Below are 24,953 nucleotides of genomic sequence, written 5' to 3'. Positions count from 1 at the left end.
AACAGCATGAAAAACAGATCTGTCCTCAAAAGTCAGAGAATGCCTGTTTTTAGTAACCAGTGTTGTCATATTGTCTCTTTGGGTTTGATTGTACAACATTCTCTAAACTCTTTGCAACGTCAAGGGCAAACAATGAGGGATAAATATTCACAGGACAAGGTTTAGTTAATCTATCAAGGTATTTGCTCTGCTTCAGAAGGTTTGGCATGTTTATGCAGAACTTCTACTTTGTCCTCTTTCTAATGCTCAGTTTGAATTTCCCTTTGTCATCTTTACCACATCCAGATTCCTAAAAGAAAGCATTTCAGCTGATTCTGTATTTGTGCTAACGAGTAGATGAACATATGTACCTAATAGTATGTCTGACAAAACTGCACATGCAATAAACTAGAGGTTGGGGGGGAAAAAACGAGAAAAATAGTGAGCTCTCTTTAGTGTAATAAAGTAGAGGTGGTTCAAAAATACATCTGTCCTAAGAAGTCAGAGAATGCCTGTTTTTAGTAATCAGTTGTTATTTTGTCTCTTTGGGTTTGATTGTACAACATTCTCCAAATTCTTTGCAACATCAAGAGGCAAATAAATGTGATGTTTTGGATGTTCACCTTCATAACTTATGTGGAGAAACTTGTTGAAACATTTTGCCTGTGCTGAATTGGGAAGATATTTTATAAATAAGTCGTTCTGCTCATTGTCTTTGAATGTCTAGTATGATGTATCATGCTTCTCTGAGGTTCATTACAAATTGCACATTTTTAAATCTGTACTTTGAGTCATTCTCTCAGGTAAGATAGCCAGTCAGAGGAATATTCATTGTTATTAAACATAAATTCATGACAGCACATATTTATAGCCAGGAATCTTGTAATTTTAGGTAAGCTATAACTCTTTACATGACACCTGGTTCTAAAAATTCTTTCAACTATATCTGAGTCTGGAAAAAAACTACAGGTTCCTGTTCCCTCACCTGCCTCAGGTATAAATCCTTACAAACTGCAGCTGTTTTGCCTTTAATGAAACATTATTTAAAGCTCCTGAAGACAAAATATATCAATATAGTGAGGAGACTTTTACCTTGGTTGATGCATCTTTTTATTTTCATACACTTTTATGTGAATATAAAGAACTTGGTGGACTGTTTGGTCCAGATGAATAACTGTAGAGTGATTTAACATTTTTGTTTCTGTTTTTTTGATCCTAACAGACATCAAGTGTGTTGAACTTACCCTTTATAGTTTTCCTTCTACTGAGAGTGTTTTGGCCCATGTCAACGACCAGTGACATACTTTCAGCTCCTCCGAAAATCTGTGCCAGAGACAGTTTATGATATTGGATAGCAATAAGGAAATAACTTTTTTTTTAAAAACCTGGCCTCTGGGTTTTTTTTCTGGAAGACGTTCAGTGGCCAGCGACGCCCCAGGAGGAGTGGCTACTGATACAAACTTCGCTGTCAGGCATGATTTCACATTCATCTTAGGCTTCCAACCTTTAAGGTGTCATCCACTCACAGGTTGTACTGCTTTTAGTATTTTTGTGGGATTTTGGCCTTATTTTATTTTTGGAACAATGGCTAAAACATTGATTGTGACATTCCTCCTTTGTATTGCTGTGACCACTGTTGGTAAGTAGTAATTCTTTTCTATCCTATCTTTAAATCATCTTGGTTAGAAGTAGCTGTCAAGGGAAACATCTTTTTCTGTAGTAGCTTGATTATGTTGTGCTTACGATGTTAAAATAGTGTCTGTTCTTTCATTAAACATGTCTATTAAACATGTCTATTATGGACAATAAACAGCACCTTCTCCACCACGTAGTGGACAGACAGCGGAGCACCTTCTCACATAGGCTGCTCCAACTCCGCTGTCGTAGGGACAGATACAGGAAATCCTTCCTGCCACATGCCATCTCACTGTACAATAAAAGCTAAATCATTGTTCTGCACTAATCAGTCCAATTTTGCACAACTGCACTGTGGCACACTTCCTGTACATATATTTACATATACATATCTGCATTTTTTGAATCTTTGCAAGGACTGCTCTTAAGTTGCTTTTTATATTAACAGCATTTCATATTTTTACAATTTATAGCATTTATATTTTATTTTTTATTTTATCTACAACTACTACTCAGTGGTAGTTGTTATTGTGTCTTGTCTCTATGCTGTAACTGCGACGTAATTTCTCTGCTGGGATGAATAAAGTACTTCTATTCTATTCTATTCTATTCTATTCTATTAAAGCAGAAACAGCTCTAGTCTATAAAGACTACAACAAAGCAGGTGAAGCAACAGTTTAACAGAGAAAATTTTATCTCTTACAAAATATTTATCTCATTTTTTAGCTTGTACCTGAAATATCCCCTGGCAACATATCGAACACATCCATGGTTATTTTTTTATTAAAGTAATGGCCTCAAACCGAAGAAATTTCAATTTATTTAAGGATAAAAATTAACAATAAATTGAGTTTGCCTAATTATATTAAGGGAATTTACAGGTTTAATGTACAAGCAACTATATTTATTTTAAAAATAGATAGTGTCTGAAAATCTGAAAGGGTTTACTCTTTAAAGGTGATATAGCTTCTGCTGCAGTTATTTCAGTGACCATAATTATTTGGATTTTTCATTCAGAACATGTTTTATTATCCAAAGCCATACCCGAAGCTTTATATTTAGTTGTTGTGGAAGAAAACATAACAGAGACAAAAAAGAGTAACCTCCTAAATAATTCAGCTAAATTTGTTATCAATTAGTTAAGAAGCATAAAATTCATGTATTGTTAGTTAAACTGAAAAATTTTCTTTAAATAATGATGGATTGATAGCAACGACAACATATGTTTTATAACTTGGAGCTAATGAAAAACTAACATCTGTTTACACAGCGACAGAAGAAACAATCCCTTCAAACACAACTAAATCTCCAACACCTACACCAACCACGGAAGTTACAACTACAACAACAACCCCTCCAACACCTACACCAACCACGGAAGTTACAAATGCAACAACAACTCCTCCAACATCTACACCAACCACGGAAGTTACAACTACAACAACAACCCCTCCAACACCTACACCAACCACGGAAGTTACAAATGCAACAACAACCCCTCCAACATCTACATCAACCACGGAAGTTACAACTACAACAACAACCCTTGTAACACCTACGCCAACTTCAACAGGAACTCCACCAACAGGAACTCCACCAACAGAGGGTTCGAGTGTTTCACCCAACACAGGATCTTCACAAACGAATGCTCCCTCCACAGCACCAGTACCTACAACTCCAAAACCTCCAAGTAATTCAGCTCCTTTACAAAAAGATAAATCATTTAGAAAGCATAGATAAACATTAAAATAACTCCATTGTGTGTTTGTGATTCTTGTCACAATTATCAAGGTGCTTGTGCTTCAAATCCATGTCGTGATGGAAGCACCTGTGAAGAACGTTTCAACCAGAATTTCACTTGCTTGTGTTTGCCTGGTGATGTTTATGTCAGTTCATTCTGTCAAAGAAGTAAGTATCTGAGGGTAAAGCAGCATGGGTATATGAGGCTTCTTTCAGGTAAGTGTAGAAATCTGTGCAGATAGACAAGGTGAAAAATCTTGTTGCACCAAAGAACTTCTGGTATTTAAAAACGGGCTTTTCAGTAAACCAGTAAAAATTCAAACAGACTAGGCAGTCTTAATGTCATTCATTTGTTTAGGGATTGTGAGAATATGTTTAATTTGACTAAGAGATACGAGTTAAAGAAGTAATAACCTAGATTATTTGCTCCATTGTCTGTTATAAAAAAGACTCAGAGATTGACATAATTTTGATACCCAAGTAGATGCCCCCTGCTGGTCATTCTGAGGACTTTTATATATGGAGCTAAATTAGTCTCAGAAAGATTCACAACGCTTACGATGATATTTGTATGTGTACAATAAGATCCACAAGCATACAAGATTTGTTTGCGTACCACATAATTCACAAATGTGTATAACACAATGCATAAATGCTTATCTCAACCTTCACATATGTGTAAACATTTTGTCAAATTTACATGAACTACAAATCTGAAAATATGCATTCACACAGCCCTTTCTATTTCTCCACAATAAGAACAAGCCCCTGATGTATTTTTCCCTAAAATATTTCGCTGCTGCTCTCGGTAGTCTCCAGGGACAGTTTATTTTTCCAGGAAAAGAAGAACAGTCTCATTTAAACTACTGTAAATGAGCAGTGCAGCCTAGAATATTTTTATAATACAGTAACTTTAATGTAAGTGCATGTCCTTAATATAATGTGTCTGGACTGCAGGGTCAAGTCAAAAATATGATTTTTCCAGTAAATCTGGTAATGCACAGATGTCTGAGCTTTTCTTCTGCCTTGAGCGGAGCATCACAATTCTAATGCTCAGATATCCCAGCTTTTCACCAGCCTTGAACACATCATTCTCACTTGCATTCTCAAGTGAAACAATGCAGTTAGAAAGTCTCAAAAGTCGAAAGCGAAGGCAGGCTGATCCATGCGCTTGTGTTGACCGATCCGTCCACAGCTGGCGATTTGTGCACGGGTATTTTCAGATTTTTATGCGTAGTTTCTTACTACTTGTGCAGTTTGAAACATGTAAAGTTGACAAACTATTTACACACATGTAAATATTGAGGTACACATTTAATTATTGTGTACATATTTGTGAATTATGTGATACACTTACAAATCTTCTTGCATCCTTGTGGATCTTATTGTACACGTATAAATATTACTGTATGCTTTGTGAATTCCTATGAGATTAATTTAGCGCCATAAATGTAGTTCCATATTTAAAGCCTTTCAGCCGGGTTCTCATTCACTTAAAAAAAAGAAGAAATATCACATGGTCTGTCAGCTGATGAATTAATGATACTCACAATGAGATGCAAAACTGTGGCATAACTTTTATGGACAAAATTACTGAATATTTAATCTCATATTTATTACTGAATGTCGTTACCATGTCTTTAAAAGCCCAATTTAACTTTAATTCTCAAACTCATTACTGAACATAAACTGTCAAAAATAGTCATTACTATAGTCAAACTCATACTAATGACTATGAATCTCAAAAATATGACTGTACATTTTACACAAAATGGAGACTTTTAAACTCATAAGTATAACATGGAAATCTGAAATTATTACTTTTAAAGTTCAAATTTCACTAATATTGTCAATAATATAATTTTTAAACCTTGACATGCTCAAAATTATAACTGTGAGAATTGAAATTAGTATTTTAGAAAACCCTGCCTATATATTAACTAACCTGGCCTATCTATCTATCTATCTATCTATCTATCTATCTATCTATCTATCTATCTATCTATCTATCTATCTATCTATCTATCTATCTATCTATCTATCTATCTATCTATCTATCTATCTATCTATCTATCTATCTATCTATCTATCTATCTATCTATCTATCTATCTATCTATCTATCTATCTATCTATCTATCTATCTATCTATCTATAATATTATAATTCTTTTTCTTAAAACAATTTCGTTGTCATCTAGTTATTAGGTTAACAGAGTTACCAGATTACTGGTAATATAACAGTTTTTTCTTCGTTTTTTAAATAGATATTTAATTGATAAGTAAGCTCTCATTTGTAAATTCAAACTGCTTGAACATTTCCACTTATGTTTGTGGGATTTTTGTGGAAGTTTCTGACAATAACCTTGTTTTTCCAAATAGCCAAGGTTTTCCCTGGACTGCTAGTCTTGAATAGAGCATATGATGACAAAATGGCCGACAAAACATCAGAAATATTTAGTGAGACTGCTAAAAATATTACTGATGAGGTAAGAACTCGTTTATCTTTCCCTGTATTTTATTTTGGCCCAAACATCGTACTTAAAAAAAATATTGGGGAGTAATTCTGGTGTCACCTGTATTGCACTTAAGATTAAATTAAAATATATTTTGTTCTTTGAGCCCAAACATTGCCTATACAAAACGCTGTTCACTAAAATGCTATTTTTAATACACAGATTGACACAAAGTTCCGTGATAAAGAAAATGGATTCCGTCAATCTTTAGTGCTGGAGCTCAGGTAAGTTTTAGAATCAAAACTGTATTTTCTATACAATAGTGAATATTTACAGTATGACAGACTAATTCTTTGATTAGTACAGTCTTCCTTAATTATGACATTTTCCCACATAGGGAAAACAAACCTAATGCAAGGTCAGAGACAAGGTCAGGAAACATTGAAGCATCAATAGAAATCGTATATGAACCAACTGCTGAAATCACACAAGACACTGTAAAAGAAACAATGGGAGAAATCACCTGCACAGGATGTGCACTGGAAGGAAGCTTTACAGGTGAATTTTACACAAATATCTTCTTATTCTGGCGATTCTAGTCTAGTTTACTTTTCTCTTATTCTGTAAACAGCACATTCATTACAGTTATCTTCCAGAATATCTGCTTTATATTAATCAGAAATTTGTGGTGTTAAGGCTACTTCCCATTTTTGTTTTGGAGCTTGATTTATTCTTCTTTTTATATTTCTATTATTTTATTTTCTGTCATTATGGTTTAGTTTTGTCAAACTTTTTTTCTATTACTACACACTCATTTTCAACATTCTTGACAGCTATGGCACCTCTGCATGAACAAAATATACACGTTAGAATTTCTGTCACGACTTTAAATCTGAAAAAGTTCTGATGAAGTTAGTTATCAGTGATGTTCTGGATTGTACGTGCATGTTATGATATTAAGTTTTCTGATGCCACCTTTTTTTCTGTTTCATTCAAAAGAAAAAAGCCTTTGTGATTCCAATTCATGTGACACTTTATCTACAAAGTGCAGTTCTACAGGCGGCAGTTTCACATGCAGCTGTGACGATGGCTTTATTAAAACAAATTACAGTGACAGATTATGCATGGGTAAGGATATTTAACAATCAGGAGAGTTGAAATCTTTATCTGAGCTCTAACTGGGGTATAACTGTCTCTACTTTAGCTGCATGTCCCGTTGGTCAGATATATGTGAACAACGAATGCAAAGAGTAAGTGCATCGACCTAACTGTCTGGCTTTATGGTTATCTGTAAGCCCGTCAGTTTCAAGTTAAACTATGTTTTTTTTTTTCCAGCTGTGACTTTGGTTATACTGGTTCCAACTGCAAGGACAGTGAGTATACAGTAGTGAAAGTCAAAGCATGTTCATGAAGATGTTAATTTTTATGTTTGCTCGAGGGGAGGAATTACAACAAGCATGCAATTACAATTCAGCATACAATAGGCCATGTGTAAAGCAAATTATTTCTGTCATTTTGAGTGGAAATGTTGTTTTTTTTTCAGAATTGGGGAGGCTGGGGAATGTTTTTCTATGTGTTAAACAGAAAACAGTTTTCAACACTGGTTCTAATGCTGGCCTTCAGCCATTAGCTGCATGTCTTCTTCTTTCTCTGCCATACTGTGCAGCTACAAAAGCCTTTACTTAAAAAACTATGAAACACATAAAACATCTACTAAAGAAAATGAAAGTAGTTCTTTAGCCAAGTGAATGTTCCCTCTATAGCTATAATAAAATCTTTAAAATCAAAATTTCAACTTTGAGACTAAATCCCTGTTGTATCAAGACCATAAAAAGGCTGAGACTAATTACTGACTGCTTCTCTGTTTGTTAGATAGGTTGTTGATCGTCGTGATCGTTTGCTCGATCCTCGGAGCTCTGGTGATCGCTGCGTTGATCGCTTTGCCATTGGTGGTAACAAAGTAAGTTTGAACTCTGTTCATTTATCCACCTTAGTGACTTTTACAATCACCTTTTTCTCTAAAACTGAATTCATATTTTTGCAATAGACTGCAAGCTATGCTACATATGCAATTTTAAACACAACATTGTTGCAGTTTTTTAAATTATTCTTTCTTTCAGATCCAAGAAGAAAAGCTCCAAGACAAAAGAGGAAGACATTGGGATACCCTATCAAAGTCATTCTATTGCCAAGGCCCCACTATCCTCCAGCAATGGCAACAGCAAAGACTTTTCCGCGTCAGTTAAAGAGCCAACAAACAGCCTGGCAAATTCTGGGGCCCCTCGAATCCCACGGGCCACAGCCAACAGCAACTGGGACAGCAGGACCAACCTGGAGATGACTCCGAGCAACAGTCGGCAAAACTTGATTCCTTCAGGGATGAACTCGGTGGGTACACCTCTGCACGAGAACACAAACATCTGTGCTTTATTCACTCACAAATTATGATGTCTCTTCTTCTCTGCTGCAGCGATTCAACGACAACCAAGATGACATGTACTCGTTCTCCCAGAATCGACCCAAAAACCACCCTTACGAGGAGATCCAACCCAAGAGCAACCCTTATTCCCAGAACCGAGCCTCAAACCCTTACGCTCAGACCCGAGGCCAGACAAACCCTTACTTTAATTAAGGAGACGGAAGCTGAATCACTTCAGGGGTTCCTATTATGGTGTTTTTTCCCAAGTGACTGCAATTCATTGGAACCCACTGATGTACAAGATGTAATCAGAAGCATATCAGCTAAGATGTGCAATGTAATGTAGTAGATATTATTGTATCGTGTTCCTTTACTACTTTTAGCTGTTATTGTGTGACTTCTATCCTATAAGCTGTTATAAACCAATCTGTCTTTCATTGTTTAAATCTTTTCAATTCTTGTATTCTGAGTCACCCGTAGTTCTGTATGCTGATTGAACATGAGTCCATAATTTATACCATGTTTAATTTTCTTTGTGTTCATCTATGAATTTACTGCAGTTGTTTTTTTGCTCAGCATTTTAATTTGAGTCTCAATTTTATGTTGAACTAAGTTTTGGTAAATGAGATGAGCTGAAAATTGATCCAAATTAGAGAATGTGAAGATGTTCATCATCTTTCAATACAGTGTATTTTCTATAGCGGTAAAATCATTTATAATATAATTCCAATAGTTTACAGTATTTAGCAATGCTTGTATCATTTTTCTTTTTGTATTTCCTCATGTGATATTGTATTTAACTGAAAAGCTGTAAATCAGAGATGATCTGTATTTCAAATTTACACTAACATTTTTATATGGGTTAATAATAAAAATTGGATTGCTGATTTTCAAGTTTCAAACGTTTTATAAAAAGGATCTTGCTATTTATCATGGACACATAAACATAATTTTAATGTTTCTACCTCTGATTCAAATTAGAGAATTTTAGGTCAAAATTCTCTAATCATATTGAATAAAAAAATACATTCATAACCCGACTCTAGCATTATTTAGATCAATTACATACTGATGTTTTTAAGCCTTGATTTTTGTTAATTATGATTATTTTCTGCTGACATTTAAGTCAACTTAATAAAAATCATCTTCATAATAACCATGTTTAATACTTTCTTAAAGATTGTTATTTTCAAAAAGCACTTTTAATCTCATTTATTGAATATGTCTGTAAATCTTATGTTAACTTTGGGCTTTAATTTATGCAATAAACACTAACTATTATTGTTGTCGGATGGAATATTTATGCAATAAAACAACTTAAGCAACTTTTAAAACCAAAACTGAGTCGCCAGTTTGAGTAAAGTGAGATTGTTATCAGTTTTTGTCTTTTTTGTGATTCAAAATTACAAATCCAGGCTGAATTATACACATATTACCTTGGCTGGTCTTTCTTCCACTACATGTTGATCAAGCTTCCAGTCATAACCCTGCCTGGATATTTACATTTGTAATATTTTGAACTAAGAAATAATTCAGTTAGAAGATTTTGTCAACTATCATGTGTAATATGACTGGTTTTCTACATTGCACCCACCAATCCCATTGGATATCTACAATTGGGGGGTGAATTTGTTTACAAATTACCCAATCTCATATTGGATATCTGGGAAGAAAAAGTGGCCATTTGACATATATATTTCAGCAATAATAACCAATTATTAGTGATTAATTTTTAGCTTGTGAGAGGAAAGCAGGGATATTTAATTTATGCGGTAGGGGAAAAAAAATTAAAACAGTTTTAATAAGCATCACAAAGGCTTTGTGTTTTCATAGGCTTAGCTTTATTGGATGACTTTGTCTGCACGCCACTCTTCTGTAGCTGTGTTTTGTTTTTGTTTGGGGTTTTTTCTAAGTATCTCATTAGTATAATTTGAGGGAAATGTCAAAATTCCAAATACCCTCCTCAATTTTGCAATAAAGATAAAATAAATGACGCTCACTTGAGGTGGTTTTTGGCGTTTCCAAAAAAGAGTCAATGAGCGAAAAGGGAGACGGAAAAACATTTGATGAATAAGTTCTCGCATCAAACCTACCCATTTACTGGTGGGTCTGTGCCATACCAGAGGCACGATACACTGAAAGTTTCCTGCAACTTCCTGGAGTGAAAGATGCAGATACATCTGATCCACATCTGTTGATTTTCTTCAGAAGCCGATAGCAACAAACTCCACTTCAATGTGACTAATGGAATGAGCGCTGTAGCCTTTGGCCAGGATGATACGTGGAGTACATTCAAGTCTTTGAGTGATGATGACGTAACATGAGTTACGTCGTCATGGTGGATTTGTTCCTGCCAACACCCAAAATGATGTTGAAATGGAGCAAGAGTTGAAGAGAGTATCAATGCAAAGAGAATCAAAGTCAAGATAAAAATTTATTTTTGCTAATGAGCAGCAATTCCTCTACATGTCAGCACATTAAAACATTATTTTTTTAGTAAGTAATCCCTAATCTCAGCAGTAAATAATTTAACTGAGTTCATGCCAACTTGATACACATTTGATTTATGCATATATTTATCCTTTAATTGTAGGTGACTGAGTGACTTCATGTAGTCCAACCCTGTTTTACTTGTAACCAAATGTCTGTAATGATACATGATCAGTGGGCTAAAATATCCTTCAGAGAGAAAATATTGATGAATCTCTATTACAAATACATTATAGTAAGCAATTCAGTGGTAATTTGTGAATGTATTCATAAAGTAAGTGAAAAAAATCAAGCTTAAAATTATTTCAGTGTTAACAGAGGACAGATTAACAGCAATAAATAACTAACAAGGAGTGTAATCATTAGTTCCTATGGTTTATTATTAACACCTTTGATCTATAGATAAATATTTGCATGACAAGCTTTAGTCATTCGATAAAGATATTTGTCCAGCACATGGATGTTTGACATGTTTATGTAGTACTTTGGTGTGTTTATACAATATCTCATTTCAGTTTTCTAAAGTTTTATAAGGGAAATTAAAATTTAGTAATTGTGCAGAATGAGTGAGAATACAGCTGAGTCATTGGTTACAGGTCAAACTCCTACCACCAATAAATAAGATAAGATAAAAATTTGTAATTGATGGATGGATAAATATATGCATACTCATCAATAGCTTCATTCAAGCAGGATCTGCCTTAATTCTTTGTGACATAGCTTCAACCAGATATAATCATATATTCCCAGAGATTGTGGTCCAGAGTGACAGGATGGCATCGGACAGTAGCAACAGATTTTTGGGCTGGACTTCCATGATGCGATTCTCCAAACCTGCTCTGTTGGGTCCAGATCTGGAGGCTCCAGAGGTTCATTTATTATTTAAAAATTACATAATCAAACCAAAACAAAATACAAAGTAAAGTGGGATTTTTGGTATTTTAAGGAACAAAATTACAATAATTTATATAAGTAGCAGAAAAATAACAGAATGAGGCAAAATTAAAGTTTTCCACAATTTTTCATTTATATAAAACTTATAAGATTTTAACAAAAACCGCCGGCGTGTGTCTGTGTCTGGTGAAGTTTTGGTTGAAACATGTTTGTTTTTCATCCAATGAGTACAGAATCCAGAATTTTTACTCAAGTAAGAGTAGCAATACTTCATTATAAAATTACTCAAATGAAATTTAAAAAGTACAGCTTACTAAAAATAGTCCTAAAAGTAAATTTTCTTTTTTCAAAAAGTTGCTCAAGTAAATGTAATTGACTAAATGTTAACTACCGGTAATTATTTCCCAACTCTGGCTATAACTGATAAAGATCATGTTCCATTCTGGGAAGAATATGTATTTCTTCACCACATTGTAAAACTGATTATTAAACATGACTTCGGAAATATAAATTTATGGCAGCTCATTTTTATAGCTAGGAGTGTTGTGCTTTACGGAAAGCTACAACTCTTTCCTTAAAAGAGTTTCCTTACTGACTCTTAAGATCATTTCATCTGTCTGGATCTGGGGGAAGAACTAGCTTACAATCCTTTCACCTGCCTCAGTTATAACTAGTTACATTTACTTGAGTAACTTTGTGGGGTTAAAAATAGCTTTAGGAGTAGTTTTACTACACCGTACTTATTACTTTTACTTAAGTGATGTTATTAGGAAGCACTGCTACTCTTACTTGAGTAAAATTTCTGAATACTCTATTCACTATCAATAACTTTACAGAATGAAGAACAAGATTGTTTTAACCAAAACTGTGTGAGATATAGACACAAGCAATGTTTATTGCTTGTTTCATAACTGATGACTATATAATGTTTTTATGATGTAAAGCACTTTGAACTGCTTTGTTGCTGGAATAAGCCATAGAAACAAACTTGACGTCTACTGTTTATGTTAAAGTGGGACTCATCATTTGTACAAAGGTTTGTTGTTCTGTTATTTTCTCTCTGCTGAGCCTTCTGTTTCATTTGGAGACATAAAGACAACAGTAAACACATATATTGTCACTGAAAGTGCCTTACCCTATTACAGCATATATTGAATTTACAATATCAAGTGTAGGTATTAGTTTAATACGTTTTATATTGAAGAAATTTGACTTAGAAAAGTGTTCATTCTGCTTGGATTTGTTATTCTGCCATGTTCTCTATTTGTAATAATTTCCTAAATATCAGAATTTGCAAATATTTGTCTGTCTGATGACGTAATTTCAAAATAATGGGTAAAATGATCTAATCAGCCTTTTACTAGACAATACTTATTTTCTCTTGAGTAACTTCTTGGGCAATTTGAGTAAGAATATATTGAAGTAGTTATATTTTGACTTGGATAACATTTTTGAGTACTCTATCCATGTCTGGTATAAGTCATTGTAAATTGCATCTGTTTTAGCCTTGGTTTAAAAGAACTCTGTTAAGCAGTTTTCTGGAAGTTTGTTCCAGATTTATGAGATGCAGAGTAGACCAGAACCAGAAGACCTGAGTAGTGTAGGGACTTTAGAACTGGTGCGATGTGCTCTATCTTTCTGGTTTCATCAGCTGCAGCTGGAGGATTTCTTTTGGTCGCATTGATTGCAGTAAAGATAAACATGTGAATGAGTTTCTATAGATGTTACCGAGATGTTAGCCTTCTAATCCTGGAAATGTTCTCCAGGTGGTAGAGGGCTGACTTTGTAACTGTCTTCATATGACTTTGAATGTTCAGGTCAGAGTCCATCACTACACCCGAGGCAGATCACAGGTTTCTAGCTGTTCATTGACTCTAGATCATTCCTTCTAACCTCTCAGGTGTCATCCACTCATAGCTTGTAGTGCTTTTAATCTTTTTGTGGGATTTTAACCTGTGAGTTTATTTATTAATTTATTTTTTTGATAATGGCTAAAACATTGACTGTGACATTCATCCTTTGGATTGTCGTAGCCACTGTCGGTAAGCATTAATGCTCGTATATACTATGTTTCAATCATTTTGTTTAGAAGTAGTAGTAGCACCTTTGTCTGTACTAGTTTGATTTTTTTGTCCTCATTATGTTAAATAATGTTTGCTCTTCCATTAATGCAGAAACAGCTGAGGTCTATAAAGACTTATAAGCAGAAGTGGAAAGAGTAAAAAAATAATAAAAGTGCAATAACTTGGATAAAATGTTCCTGAAATACAAGTTGCCACTGTAAAACAATAGTCAAGTAAAAGTTGAAGTTTCATTTTAAGCAAAAGCTACTTAGAAAATGTTTTATGAATAGAAAGTGCTGATTGTGGATTCCACAAAGGCATTAGAACACATTGACCTCAAACTGTTTTAAATTAATGCAACACCATGTCCTCTGATTACTAACCCAGCAGATAAATGCTGTTTTTTTTGTTTTATTTTAACTCATAAATGTTTTCAGTAATGTGTTTACTCAATTACAATTTCAAACGTAATTGAGTAAAACACATGACTAAAAACATGCTCAGGTAGAAGTAAAAGTTCAGGTTTTGTAAACTACTTTAAAAAGTAACAAATACAGACAAACTGTACTTAATTACAGTAACGCGAGTAAATGTAACCAGTTACTTTCTAGCCATGTTTATAAGTGATGCCGATGAAGGGACAATTTAACAAATTAATTATATCAATTGGAAAATATTTATATTCTTTTTTACATCTGGTGACTAAAATAAACCTTGGTAGCATAATGGACACAACCATGATCATTTTTAAAATAACTGCATCAAACTGAGAAAAAAATTAAAATCCCGCCATCTGTTTATGTTAGGATAAAAAAAATGAACAGTAAAATTAGTTAGCATAATTGCTTTAAGCTTAAAGTTTATAGGTTTAAGCAGATATTAGTTATTTTAAAATAACTAATGTTTGAAAATCAGAAAAGTTTGTGTTTAAAGATGATGCAGCTTCTCTTGCTTTTCTTTTAGTGACCTTCACAATCATATTGGGATTTTTGTTTCAAAAGTTACCATCTATGACTTGTTGTTACCAAAAGTACTGAGCTATAAACTTTGTTATTGTGCAACTTCACTCCTAAACTCCTGAACGATTCACCTGGAGTGGTTACCGTATCTGAGTTTCTAAGAGTATAAAAACCGTCAATCATTAATTATGTATCTTTCTTTAAACTGAAACATTTTTTTTAATAATGGCTGACTCATAGCTACATACATTTTTTTTTGGAATCTGGAAACTAATACAATACAATAGAAAGAAATATCCTTTATTGTGTCACAGTAGGGATATTCCAGCACAACAGCAGCAAAGTGATCGGTAACCAAAGCAAGTAGATTCGCACAAACATAGGAGTATAAAATAGACATAAACAGGATAAAAAACCCCAACAATCTGTTTAGTAAGAGTGAAATTTCAACATAAATACTGTGCAGTTATGAAAAATTGTGTAATCCAGTACAAAGTGAAGGTTAAATTAAAAAACATACAAAATGTGCAGGTGTATGGATCAGTAAAAACAGGAGATTTACAGCAAGTACCAATAATATGCAAATTATGGAGTCCAGCGCTGTTATTTAAAATTAACAAAACTGTGCCAATGAATAAATGCTAACATCAGTATCACAACCACAGCTACAGCAACGACAGAAGCTACGTCAACTACAGAACCTCCTGTGTCAACCGCAGATGGATCAACACATTTCATGACAACAAAACCAACAACATCTGCACCTACCACAGAAGCTACAACAGCTTCGACAACGACAAAACCAACAACATCTGCACCAACCACAGAAGCTACAACAGCTTCGACAACGACAAAACCAACAACATCTGCACCAACCACAGAAGCTACAACAGCTTCGACAACGACAAAACCAACAACATCTGCACCTACCACAGAAGCTACAACAGCTTCGACAACGACAAAACCAACAACATCTGTACCAACCACAGAAGCTACAACAGCTTCGACAACGACAAAACCAACAACATCTGCACCAACCACAGAAGCTACAACAGCTTCGACAACGACAAAACCAACAACATCTGCACCAACCACAGAAGCTACAACAGCTTCGACAACGACAAAACCAACAACATCTGCACCAACCACAGAAGCTACAACAGCTTCGACAACGACAAAACCAACAACATTTGCACCAACCACAGAAGTTACAACAACTTCAACACCAACAACACCACCAACATCTGGAACAACCACAGACAGTACACCAGCTTCAACATCGACAAATCCTCCGACATCTGCACCAACCACAGAAGTTACACCAACTTCAACACCAACAACACCACCAACATCTGGCCCAACTACAGACAGTACACCAGCTTCGTCACCGACATTTGGACCAACCACAGATGCTACACCAGATACAACACAGACAAAAACTCCGACATCTGGACCAACCACAAACGCTACACCAGATACAACACAGACAAAAACTCCGACATCTGCACCAACCACAGACGCTACACCAGATACAACACAAACAAAAACTCCGACATCTGGACCAACCACAGACGCTACACCAGATACAACACAGACAAAAACTCCGACATCTGCACCAACCACAGACGCTACAACAGCTTCGACAACGACAAAACCAACAACATCTGCACCTACCACAGACGCTACACCAGATACAACACAGACAAAAACTCCGACATCTGCACCAACCACAGACGCTACACCAGATACAACACAGACAAAAACTCCGACATCTGCACCAACCACAGACGCTACACCAGATACAACACAGACAAAAACTCCGACATCTGCACCAACCACAGACGCTACACCAGATACAACACAGACAAAAAGTCCGACATCTGGACCAACCACAGACGCTACACCAGATACAACACAGACAAAAACTCCGACACCTGCACCAACCACAGGCGCTACACCAGATACAACACAGACAAAAACTCCGACATCTGGACCAACCACAGACGCTACACCAGATACAACACAGACAAAAACTCCGACATCTGCACCAACCACAGACGCTACACCAGATACAACACAGACAAAAACTCCGACATCTGCACCAACCACAGACGCTACACCAGATACAACACAGACAAAAACTCCGACATCTGCACCAACCACAGACGCTACACCAGATACAACACAGACAAAAACTCCGACATCTGCACCAACCACAGACGCTACACCAGATACAACACAGACAAAAACTCCGACATCTGCACCAACCACAGACGCTACACCAGATACAACACAGACAAAAACTCCGACATCTGGACCAACCACAGACGCTACACCAGATACAACACAGACAAAAACTCCGACATCTGCACCAACCACAGACGCTACACCAGATACAACACAGACAAAAACTCCAACATCTGGACCAACCACAGACGCTACACCAGATACAACACAGACAAAAACTCCAACATCTGGACCAACCACAGACGCTACACCAGATACAACACAGACAAAAACTCCGACATCTGCACCAACCACAGACGCTACACCAGATACAACACAGACAAAAACTCCGACATCTGCACCAACCACAGACGCTACACCAGATACAACACAGACAAAAACTCCGACATCTGCACCAACCACAGACGCTACACCAGATACAACACAGACAAAAACTCCGACATCTGCACCAACCACAGACGCTACACCAGATACAACACAGACAAAAACTCCGACATCTGCACCAACCACAGGCGCTACACCAGATACAACACAGACAAAAACTCCGACACCTGCACCAACCACAGGCGCTACACCAGATACAACACAGACAAAAACTCCGACATCTGCACCAACCACAGACGCTACACCAGATACAACACAGACAAACACTCCGACATCTGCACCAACCACAGACGCTACACCAGATACAACACAGACAAAACCGACAACATCTGGACCAACTACAGACAGTACACCAACTACGTCACCGACATCTGGACCAACCACAGACGCTACACCAGATACAACACAGACAAAACCGACAACATCTGGCCCAACTCCAGACAGTACCCCAACTTCAACACCAACAAAACCTCCAACAAATACTCCAGCTTCGACAGCTACTCCACAAACAGAAACTCCACCAACAAAGGGTCCAAGTCTTTCACCAAGCACAGAATCTTTTTCAACGAATGCTCCCTCCACAGCACCAGAACAAGCAACTACAAAACCTCCAAGTAATTCAGTTTCTTTACAAATACATATATTTAGAAAGCACTCCTCAAGTAAAATAACTTACCTGTAATTTACCAAAATGATGAAGTTCTTTCACGGTGTGTTTGTCGTTTTGTCATAATTATCAAGGTGCATGTGCTTCGAACCCATGTCTCAGTGGAAGCACCTGTGAAGATCGTGCTGACCCGATTTACCTGTGCTTGTGTCTGGCTGGTCAATATTATAATGAGAATCGAGGCTGTGAAAAATGTGAGTATCTGAGTGTAAAGCAACATGGGATTGTGCTTCTTCTTTTAGCTTACTGTAGAAACCTGTGGAGCAGGACAGTATTGTCAAAATGACTTATGTTATTCATAAACAGGCTTGGGAACTGATTCTATTAAAGCAATAGAATCAGTTTTTTGGAGGGAGTGGGAGGTTTGAGCTCTTTTAATTTAATATATGAATGACCTTACTTGACATAAGCTAAGTTAAAGAAGTAATTATCTATCCCTTGTTTCATTGTCTGTTAAAGGACTCAGATACAGGCATAAATTTAGAGCGTACGTTGCTGCCCCCTGCTGATCATTGTGGGGATTTGTAAAGCGTTTCAAAGTAGACTTCCTCATTTAGAAAAAAAGAAATGTCAAATTAATGTGGATAGTAACTTGTAGGGAAACTTGAATTTAACAAATATTAACTTTTAATTAATATTTATGACTCTGAATATCATAACTATGTCCTAGTTTCGAGCTTCAAACTAACAACTGAACAAAAAACTTGTTGAAATTTACTTTTACAGTCATGGTCATGACTATGAACTTCAAATTTTCGACTGTGAATTAAATATCAAATTTGTAACTCTAAATTCAAAATAATAACATGAAAATATGAAAGAAAAATATCTAACTAGTATGTCAATACTTTTATATTCAAAATTTAAAGTTTGACATGCAAAATGATGATTTTGAAACTGAATTATGACTGACAATCAATCCTGCCTGTAGATCCCTTAAGTCCCAAAAGTTTAAACACTTTTTTAATTTTAAAATACTGAATTCTACTTTGTTGTTTTTTAATGCTGGAAATATGCTTAAGAAAAATTATAATGCCCCTCTTGTATATTTTTTCTGTGGTATATGCCCACCACAAAATTTGCTTGTTTATATTTTGTATATGTAAAGAGACAAACACTCCAGCCATTAATCATTTTGAATCCTAAAGTTCATATGTGTTTTGTCCCTTTCAGTGTTAATGCTTTTAATTATACAGTTTGACGTAATAGGATATATCAGGTTAATACGTAGTAACTTATCCAGCTTAATAGTAATGTAACTGGCTTTTTATAGATATTTAATTGAAAAATGTGATACTGTGGTAAATTGTCATTTGAAAATTTAAATTACTTAAATGTTTGTGTGGGATTTTTGTAGACGTTTCTGACAATAACCTTGTTTTTCCAAATAGCCAGGGTTTTCCCTGGACTGCTAGTCTTGAAGAGAGCATATGATGACAAAATGGCCGACAAAACATCAGAAATATTCCGTGAGATTGCTAAAGATATTACTGATGAGGTAAGAACTCGTTTATCTTTCCCTGTATTTTATTTTGGCCCAAACATCGTACTTAAAAAAATATTGGGGAGTAATGCTGGCATCGTATTTAAGATTAAATAAAAAAATATTTTGTTCTTTGAGCCCAAACATTGCCTATACAAAACGCTGTTCACTAAAATGCTATTTTTAATATACAGATTGAGAAACAGTTCAGTGGTCAAAACAATGGATACATTGGATCTTTAGTGCTGGAGCTAAGGTAAGTTTCAGAGTCAAAACTGTATTTTCTATACATTAGTGAAATACTTACAGTGTGATGTAAACTAATCCACTTTTTAGTACAGTCTTCCTTAACTGTGAAATGTTTCCACATAGGAAAAAACAAACAAGCATGAGGTCACAGACAAACGATGTTGAAGCATCAATAGAAATAATCTATGAAGCAACTTCTGATATCAAAGAAGCAACTGTAATAGAAACGATGGGAAAGGTTGCCTGTGAAACCTGTTCACTGGCAGAAAGTTATCAAGGTGGGTTTTATACAAATATGTTCTTATCCTGGAGGTTCTAGTCTAATTTCTCTCTCTCTTATTCTACATGCAATACATTAATTACAGTTATCTTCCAGAATATTTGTTATATTAAACACAAACCATTTCTTCCACTAGAGTTTGGTCTTCGGATTTTTTTTTTGTTACTACTCACTTATTTTAAACATTCTTAACATGAATGGCACCACAGCATACACAAAGTATAGAAATGATGTCAGTGACAAATTTCATAATTTCTGTAATGATTTCAAGTCTAAAGATGTTCTGAAGAATGTAGCTTTCAGTGATGTTCTTGATTACATGTGAATGTTCTGTTATGAGGTTTTCTGATCTCATCATCCTTTTTCTTTCCCATTTGAAGTCAAAGACGCTTGCAATCCCACTGTTTGTGAAGAAACATCTACAAACTGCAACCATACAAATGGCCTTTTGACATGCGAGTGTAACTATGGCTACGTTAACACAAATTACACTGACAGATTATGCGTGGGTAAGGATATTTAATATCAAGAGAGTTGAAATGTGTCACTGAGCATTAACTGTAGTGTAACTTTCTGTGCCAGCATGTCCCGCTGGTGAGAAAGCTGTGAACGGCGAATGTAAACAGTAAGTCTATCGACCAAACTGGTTGGCTCCATGGTTGTCTGCAAGTCCAACAGTTTTAAGTTAAACTATGTCTTTTGTTTCAGATGTGACTTTGGTCGTACTGGTTTTAACTGTGAGGACGGTGAGTATATAGACATGAAAGTTGTAGCATATTCATCAAGATGTTAATTTTTATGTTTTGGTTGCGGGCAGGCAGCATGCTTGGATTTAGTATATTGTCAAAATTCTGAGTGTCATATAAAGGAAGTGTTTGCAAAGCTGCTCATTCAAAATACAGAATTCATGCTTCATACACAGTACAGATTCATCCAAAAGTATTGAAGCTGCCCTGTAATTTGAAGCTTTTTAATCCTCACAAGCCTTTTGTAGTCTATAAAATAGTTCTCATACGTTATTGTATTGTCTGTTAAATTGACAGCAGCAGAATATTTTGCGAGTGCAACTCAGATTGGAAAAGCTCTACTGGCTGGTGTGTCATATAGTTTGTAAAAAATACACCACTGTGAGAATTTTCAGATAATTTAAGCATTTATCAACAGTCAGGTCTTTAACCTTCAAACTTAAAGTTCTTGAGGCTGATTCAGTTGCATGCACCTTGTCATTTTCTTTTAACTGTTTAAATTTTTGTGTTGTTGATGCTTCTTGACCCAGGATTCCCTAGGAAATGAGGTTTTCAATCTCAAAGGGAGTTTATTTTGGTGTAATAAAATTTTGACAGTAAAAAAGCTTCAAGCAAATTAAATTATTTCTAAACAAAAACTGTCAAATTTCAGAATTGAGCCAATGACACAGAGAAGCTGAGGAATATATTTCTAATAGGTGTTATAATGGGGGCACCACATGACTCAGGGTAGAGCCAGTCCTGACCTTGGGCCTTTTGCTGCTTTTCTTTTCCTTCTTTCTAGACTTTACTAACTGTAGGGACACCAGTGCCCTTTGCACTGGTGTCATAAAAGACTTTAAAAAAAGTTATCAAACTAATATGAACATAAAACATCAACTAAAAAGTAGTTTAGTAGTTTTTGTTGTTGTTGTTTTTTACCCAAGTGAATATTCCCTCTAATAAAATCTGACTTTGAGAAATCTCTATAATCAAATTTTCCATTTTGAGGTAAAATTCTTTCTAAAATTGTTTTGTGTAAAGGCTGAGACTCATCATTGACGACTTCTCTGTTGTTTGTTAGAAACGCTGTTGATCGTTGTGATCATTTGCTCTATCCTTGGATTCCTGATGATCGTTGGGTTGATCGCTCAGCCATTGGTAGTAAAAAAGTAAGTTTGAACCCCGTTCATTTATCACCTTTTATAACCACCTTTATCTTGTATGTTTTTTTTCTAAAGCTGCTAGGTGTGCAAGGTCATTTTAAAGTTGGGTGGTTTTACAAATTAATTTCAGATAACAATAGATAGCTAGCTACAAACACAACATCATAGGACAGACACAGTTGCAGAACTCTGTTATTCTATTTTCAGATTAAAGAAGAAAGGCACCAAGAGCAAAGAGGAAGACCTTTGGAAATCCAACCAAATCCCTTCCTTTGTCAAGCCTCCACCGCCCTATGGCAGCAGCAACGGGTTTTCCAACTGGAACAAAGAGCCAGCAGACAGCCTGGTAAATTCTGGGTTCCCTCGAATCCCACGGGCAAATACCAGCACCAGCTGGGGTAGCAAGACCAACCTGGAGATGACTCCGACCAACAACCGACAGAACTTGGTTTTTTCAGGGAGAAACTCGGTAGGTACTGCATGAAGTGTCATGTAAACAAACATCTGTGCTTTATTCACTCACAAATCCTAATATATTTTCTTCTCTGCTGCAGCGATTCAACGACTCCCATGATGATATGTTTTCATTCTCCCAGAGTCAACCCAAAATCAACCCCTATGAGCTGCTCCAGTCCAGAAGCAGCACATACTCTCCGTACCGACAAACAAACCCTTACGCTCAGATCCGAGGCCAGACAAACCCTTACTTTAAATAAGAAGAGGGAAGCTGAATCACTTCACAAATTCCTATAGTGGTTGTTTTCCTAAGTTAGTGCAATTCATTGGAACTCCCCTGATGAAAAAGATGTAAATAGAAGCCATATCAGCTGAGATGTGCAATGTCATTTAGCAGATATTTTATCATGTGTTCCTTTATTACTTATAGCTTCTATTTCGGTCTGCTATAAGCTGTAATAAATCAGTCTGTCTTTAATTGTTGAAATCATGACATTTGGTTTACAATTATTACATTCTGAATTAGTTAGTTGAACATGAATACTTAATATATTGATAAAAAAAATGTTTTTTTAGTTGTTGCTGTTCATCTACAAATTTACTAGAATTGTTTTTTGCATTTCAGGTATGAGTCTCAGTTTTATGTTGAACTAAGTTTTGGTAAATGAGATGAGCTGAAAATTTCTCCAAATCAGAGAATGTGAAGATGTTCAGCATCTTTCAATGTGCTTTGTGTAGAAGTGAAATCATTTATCAAATACGTCCAATGGTTTGTCATATTTATAGCAATGTTTGTGTTGTTTTTTTTCCTTTTATTGCCTCATGTGATATAGCCCTTAACTGACAAGCTGTAAATCAGAGATTATCTATTTATTTTCTCATTGGAATTTCAAATAGCAATTTTTAATATGGAAAAAATAAAGTTTGCATTGCTGTTTTTTTGAGTTTCTAATACTGAGTATGATGGACACATAAACAAAATGTTGATATGTATAAAAGTTTATACTCAGAGCCCATCCAATCACTGAACAGATGCTTAGAACAGATAAAAGTGTGGATGTGCCAAAACTTTCTCCAGCTGAACAGAAACAAAACTGAAGTTATTATTTTTGGTCCTAAAGAGGAACGATCTAGAGTTATAGATCTAGAGTTATAGATCTAGAGTCAATGCACAGCTTCAGTTATTACAACTAAAAACCAGCGATCAGCCCGAAACCTGGGAGTAGTGATGGACTCTGACCTGAACCTCCAGAGCCACATAAAGACAGTTACAAAGTCGGCCTTCTATCACCTGAAGAACATTTCCAGGATTAAAGGACTAATGTCTCAGCAAGATCTAGAGAAACTCATCCATGCGTTCATCTTCAGTCGTATTGATTATTGCAACAGCGTCTTCACAGGTCTGTCCAACAAATCAATTAAACAGCTGCAGCTGATCCAGAATGCTGCTGCTGGCGTTCTCACTAAAACCAGGAAGGTAGAGCACATAACACCAGTTTTAAAGTCCCTCCACTGGCTCCCTGTAGCTCAAAGAATAGACTTTAAAATACTGTTGTTAGTTTACAAATCACTGAACAGCTTAGCACCACAATACATTAAAGATCTGCTGTTATTGTATCAACCCTCCAGACCTCTCAGGTCTTCCGGTTCTGGTCTGCTCTGCATCCCCAGAACCAGAACCAAACGAGGAGAAGCAGCTTTCAGCATCTATGCACCACAAATTTGGAACAAACTTCCAGAAAACTGTAAAACAGCTGAAACACTGACTTCTTTTAAATCTCGACTAAAAACCCACCTGTTTAGAATTGTATTTGAAATGTAATCAATTACAAATTTATTGATGGAACTTGACTTAATGCTGTGTTTTGATTATTGATTCTATATTGCTTTGTGTTTCTGTGTTTGTAATGATGTAAAGCACTTTGAAATGCCTTGCTGCTGAAATGTGCTATACAAATAAAATTTGATGATTTGATGATGACACTTAAGAAAAATTGTGTTTAATGCTTTATTTTAAAAAGGTACTTTAATCTCTTTTGTTGAATATAACTGTAAAATAACGCCAAAAAACACTTTAAAAACTGAATAGATGAAGTTATGCATCCAGTCATTAAATAAATTATTATAACATTTATGCAGGAGAAATGTTTGTCAATTAATTCAACAAAAATATTTACTATACATCAAAAAATTCAGAAATTAAAATCCAGGTGTCCTTTGTAATTTTCTCCACCAGAGGGAGCTACTCTACAGAAGCTGAAATCATTTAGGGTTTTTTTGTGTTTTTATTTCTTGCTTCTTTCATTTCCACTGCAAAGATTCACGGTTATTTGGGTACTTCAGTCCTCTATTAGCAAACTAGTGCAGATGTGGATGTCTGCCATTTTTCTGATGAATACATCCATAAGCAGCTGTATAGATGAGTAGTGTGCTTTAATGAATTTCATCAAGAAGAATATCAATGTGGGAACAACAAACCTCATCATAATAAACTGTCAATTACCACAGTATGCCATTATCCTGACATACATGTATGTGTTACAATTTCAGTTTGGTGCAGGAGTTACGATGCCATTTTAGTCATTTTAATTTACTGTTGAAATTAGTTTTTTGCCATTCCATGTGTTTATTTCTATTATCCAAATTATATATTTTCAGAACCAA

General features: G+C 35.5%; 2 protein-coding genes across 2 annotated transcripts; both read left to right on the top strand.

Moving 5' to 3' along the window:
* The first annotated feature begins 1,455 nt into the window (after nucleotides 1–1,455).
* LOC102227438 (mucin-13-like) lies at nucleotides 1,456–9,261 on the top strand. Its single transcript, XM_023341004.1, has 12 exons — nucleotides 1,456–1,618; nucleotides 2,885–3,304; nucleotides 3,406–3,522; nucleotides 5,734–5,840; nucleotides 6,030–6,091; nucleotides 6,205–6,365; nucleotides 6,807–6,935; nucleotides 7,012–7,057; nucleotides 7,143–7,180; nucleotides 7,680–7,767; nucleotides 7,928–8,195; nucleotides 8,278–9,261. Exons 1-12 carry the CDS (start codon nucleotides 1,564–1,566, stop codon nucleotides 8,437–8,439), a joined length of 1,653 nt encoding a protein of 550 aa, XP_023196772.1. The 5' UTR covers nucleotides 1,456–1,563; the 3' UTR covers nucleotides 8,440–9,261.
* Nucleotides 9,262–11,489: 2,228 nt separating this feature from the next.
* On the top strand, nucleotides 11,490–19,411 carry LOC102227179 (putative uncharacterized protein DDB_G0282133). Its single transcript, XM_023341203.1, has 4 exons — nucleotides 11,490–11,585; nucleotides 15,284–17,877; nucleotides 18,005–18,124; nucleotides 19,322–19,411. The coding sequence occupies exons 1-3, from the start codon at nucleotides 11,490–11,492 to the stop codon at nucleotides 18,045–18,047; spliced, it is 2,733 nt and encodes a 910-aa protein (XP_023196971.1). The 3' UTR covers nucleotides 18,048–18,124; nucleotides 19,322–19,411.
* Nucleotides 19,412–24,953: the final 5,542 nt, after the last annotated feature.

Source organism: Xiphophorus maculatus, chromosome 10 (assembly GCF_002775205.1).
Source record: "Xiphophorus maculatus strain JP 163 A chromosome 10, X_maculatus-5.0-male, whole genome shotgun sequence".
NCBI classification, from domain to species: Eukaryota; Metazoa; Chordata; class Actinopteri; order Cyprinodontiformes; family Poeciliidae; genus Xiphophorus; species Xiphophorus maculatus.
Note: the sequence above shows the minus strand (reverse complement) of the source record. Positions and strands in the feature narration are given on the sequence as shown.

Bases quoted from the DNA above. Each gene is read 5' to 3' on its own strand.
- LOC102227438 (XM_023341004.1), top strand. From the start codon at position 1,564: ATGGCTAAAACATTGATTGTGACATTCCTCCTTTGTATTGCTGTGACC. The intron at 5,841-6,029 runs GTAAGAACTCGT...TTTAATACACAG, and splicing joins CTAAAAATATTACTGATGAG to ATTGACACAAAGTTCCGTGA. The intron at 6,366-6,806 runs GTGAATTTTACA...TTCATTCAAAAG, and splicing joins ACTGGAAGGAAGCTTTACAG to AAAAAAGCCTTTGTGATTCC.
- LOC102227179 (XM_023341203.1), top strand. From the start codon at position 11,490: ATGGCATCGGACAGTAGCAACAGATTTTTGGGCTGGACTTCCATGATG. The intron at 11,586-15,283 runs GTTCATTTATTA...TGCTAACATCAG, and splicing joins CAGATCTGGAGGCTCCAGAG to TATCACAACCACAGCTACAG. The intron at 17,878-18,004 runs GTAATTCAGTTT...ATAATTATCAAG, and splicing joins AGCAACTACAAAACCTCCAA to GTGCATGTGCTTCGAACCCA.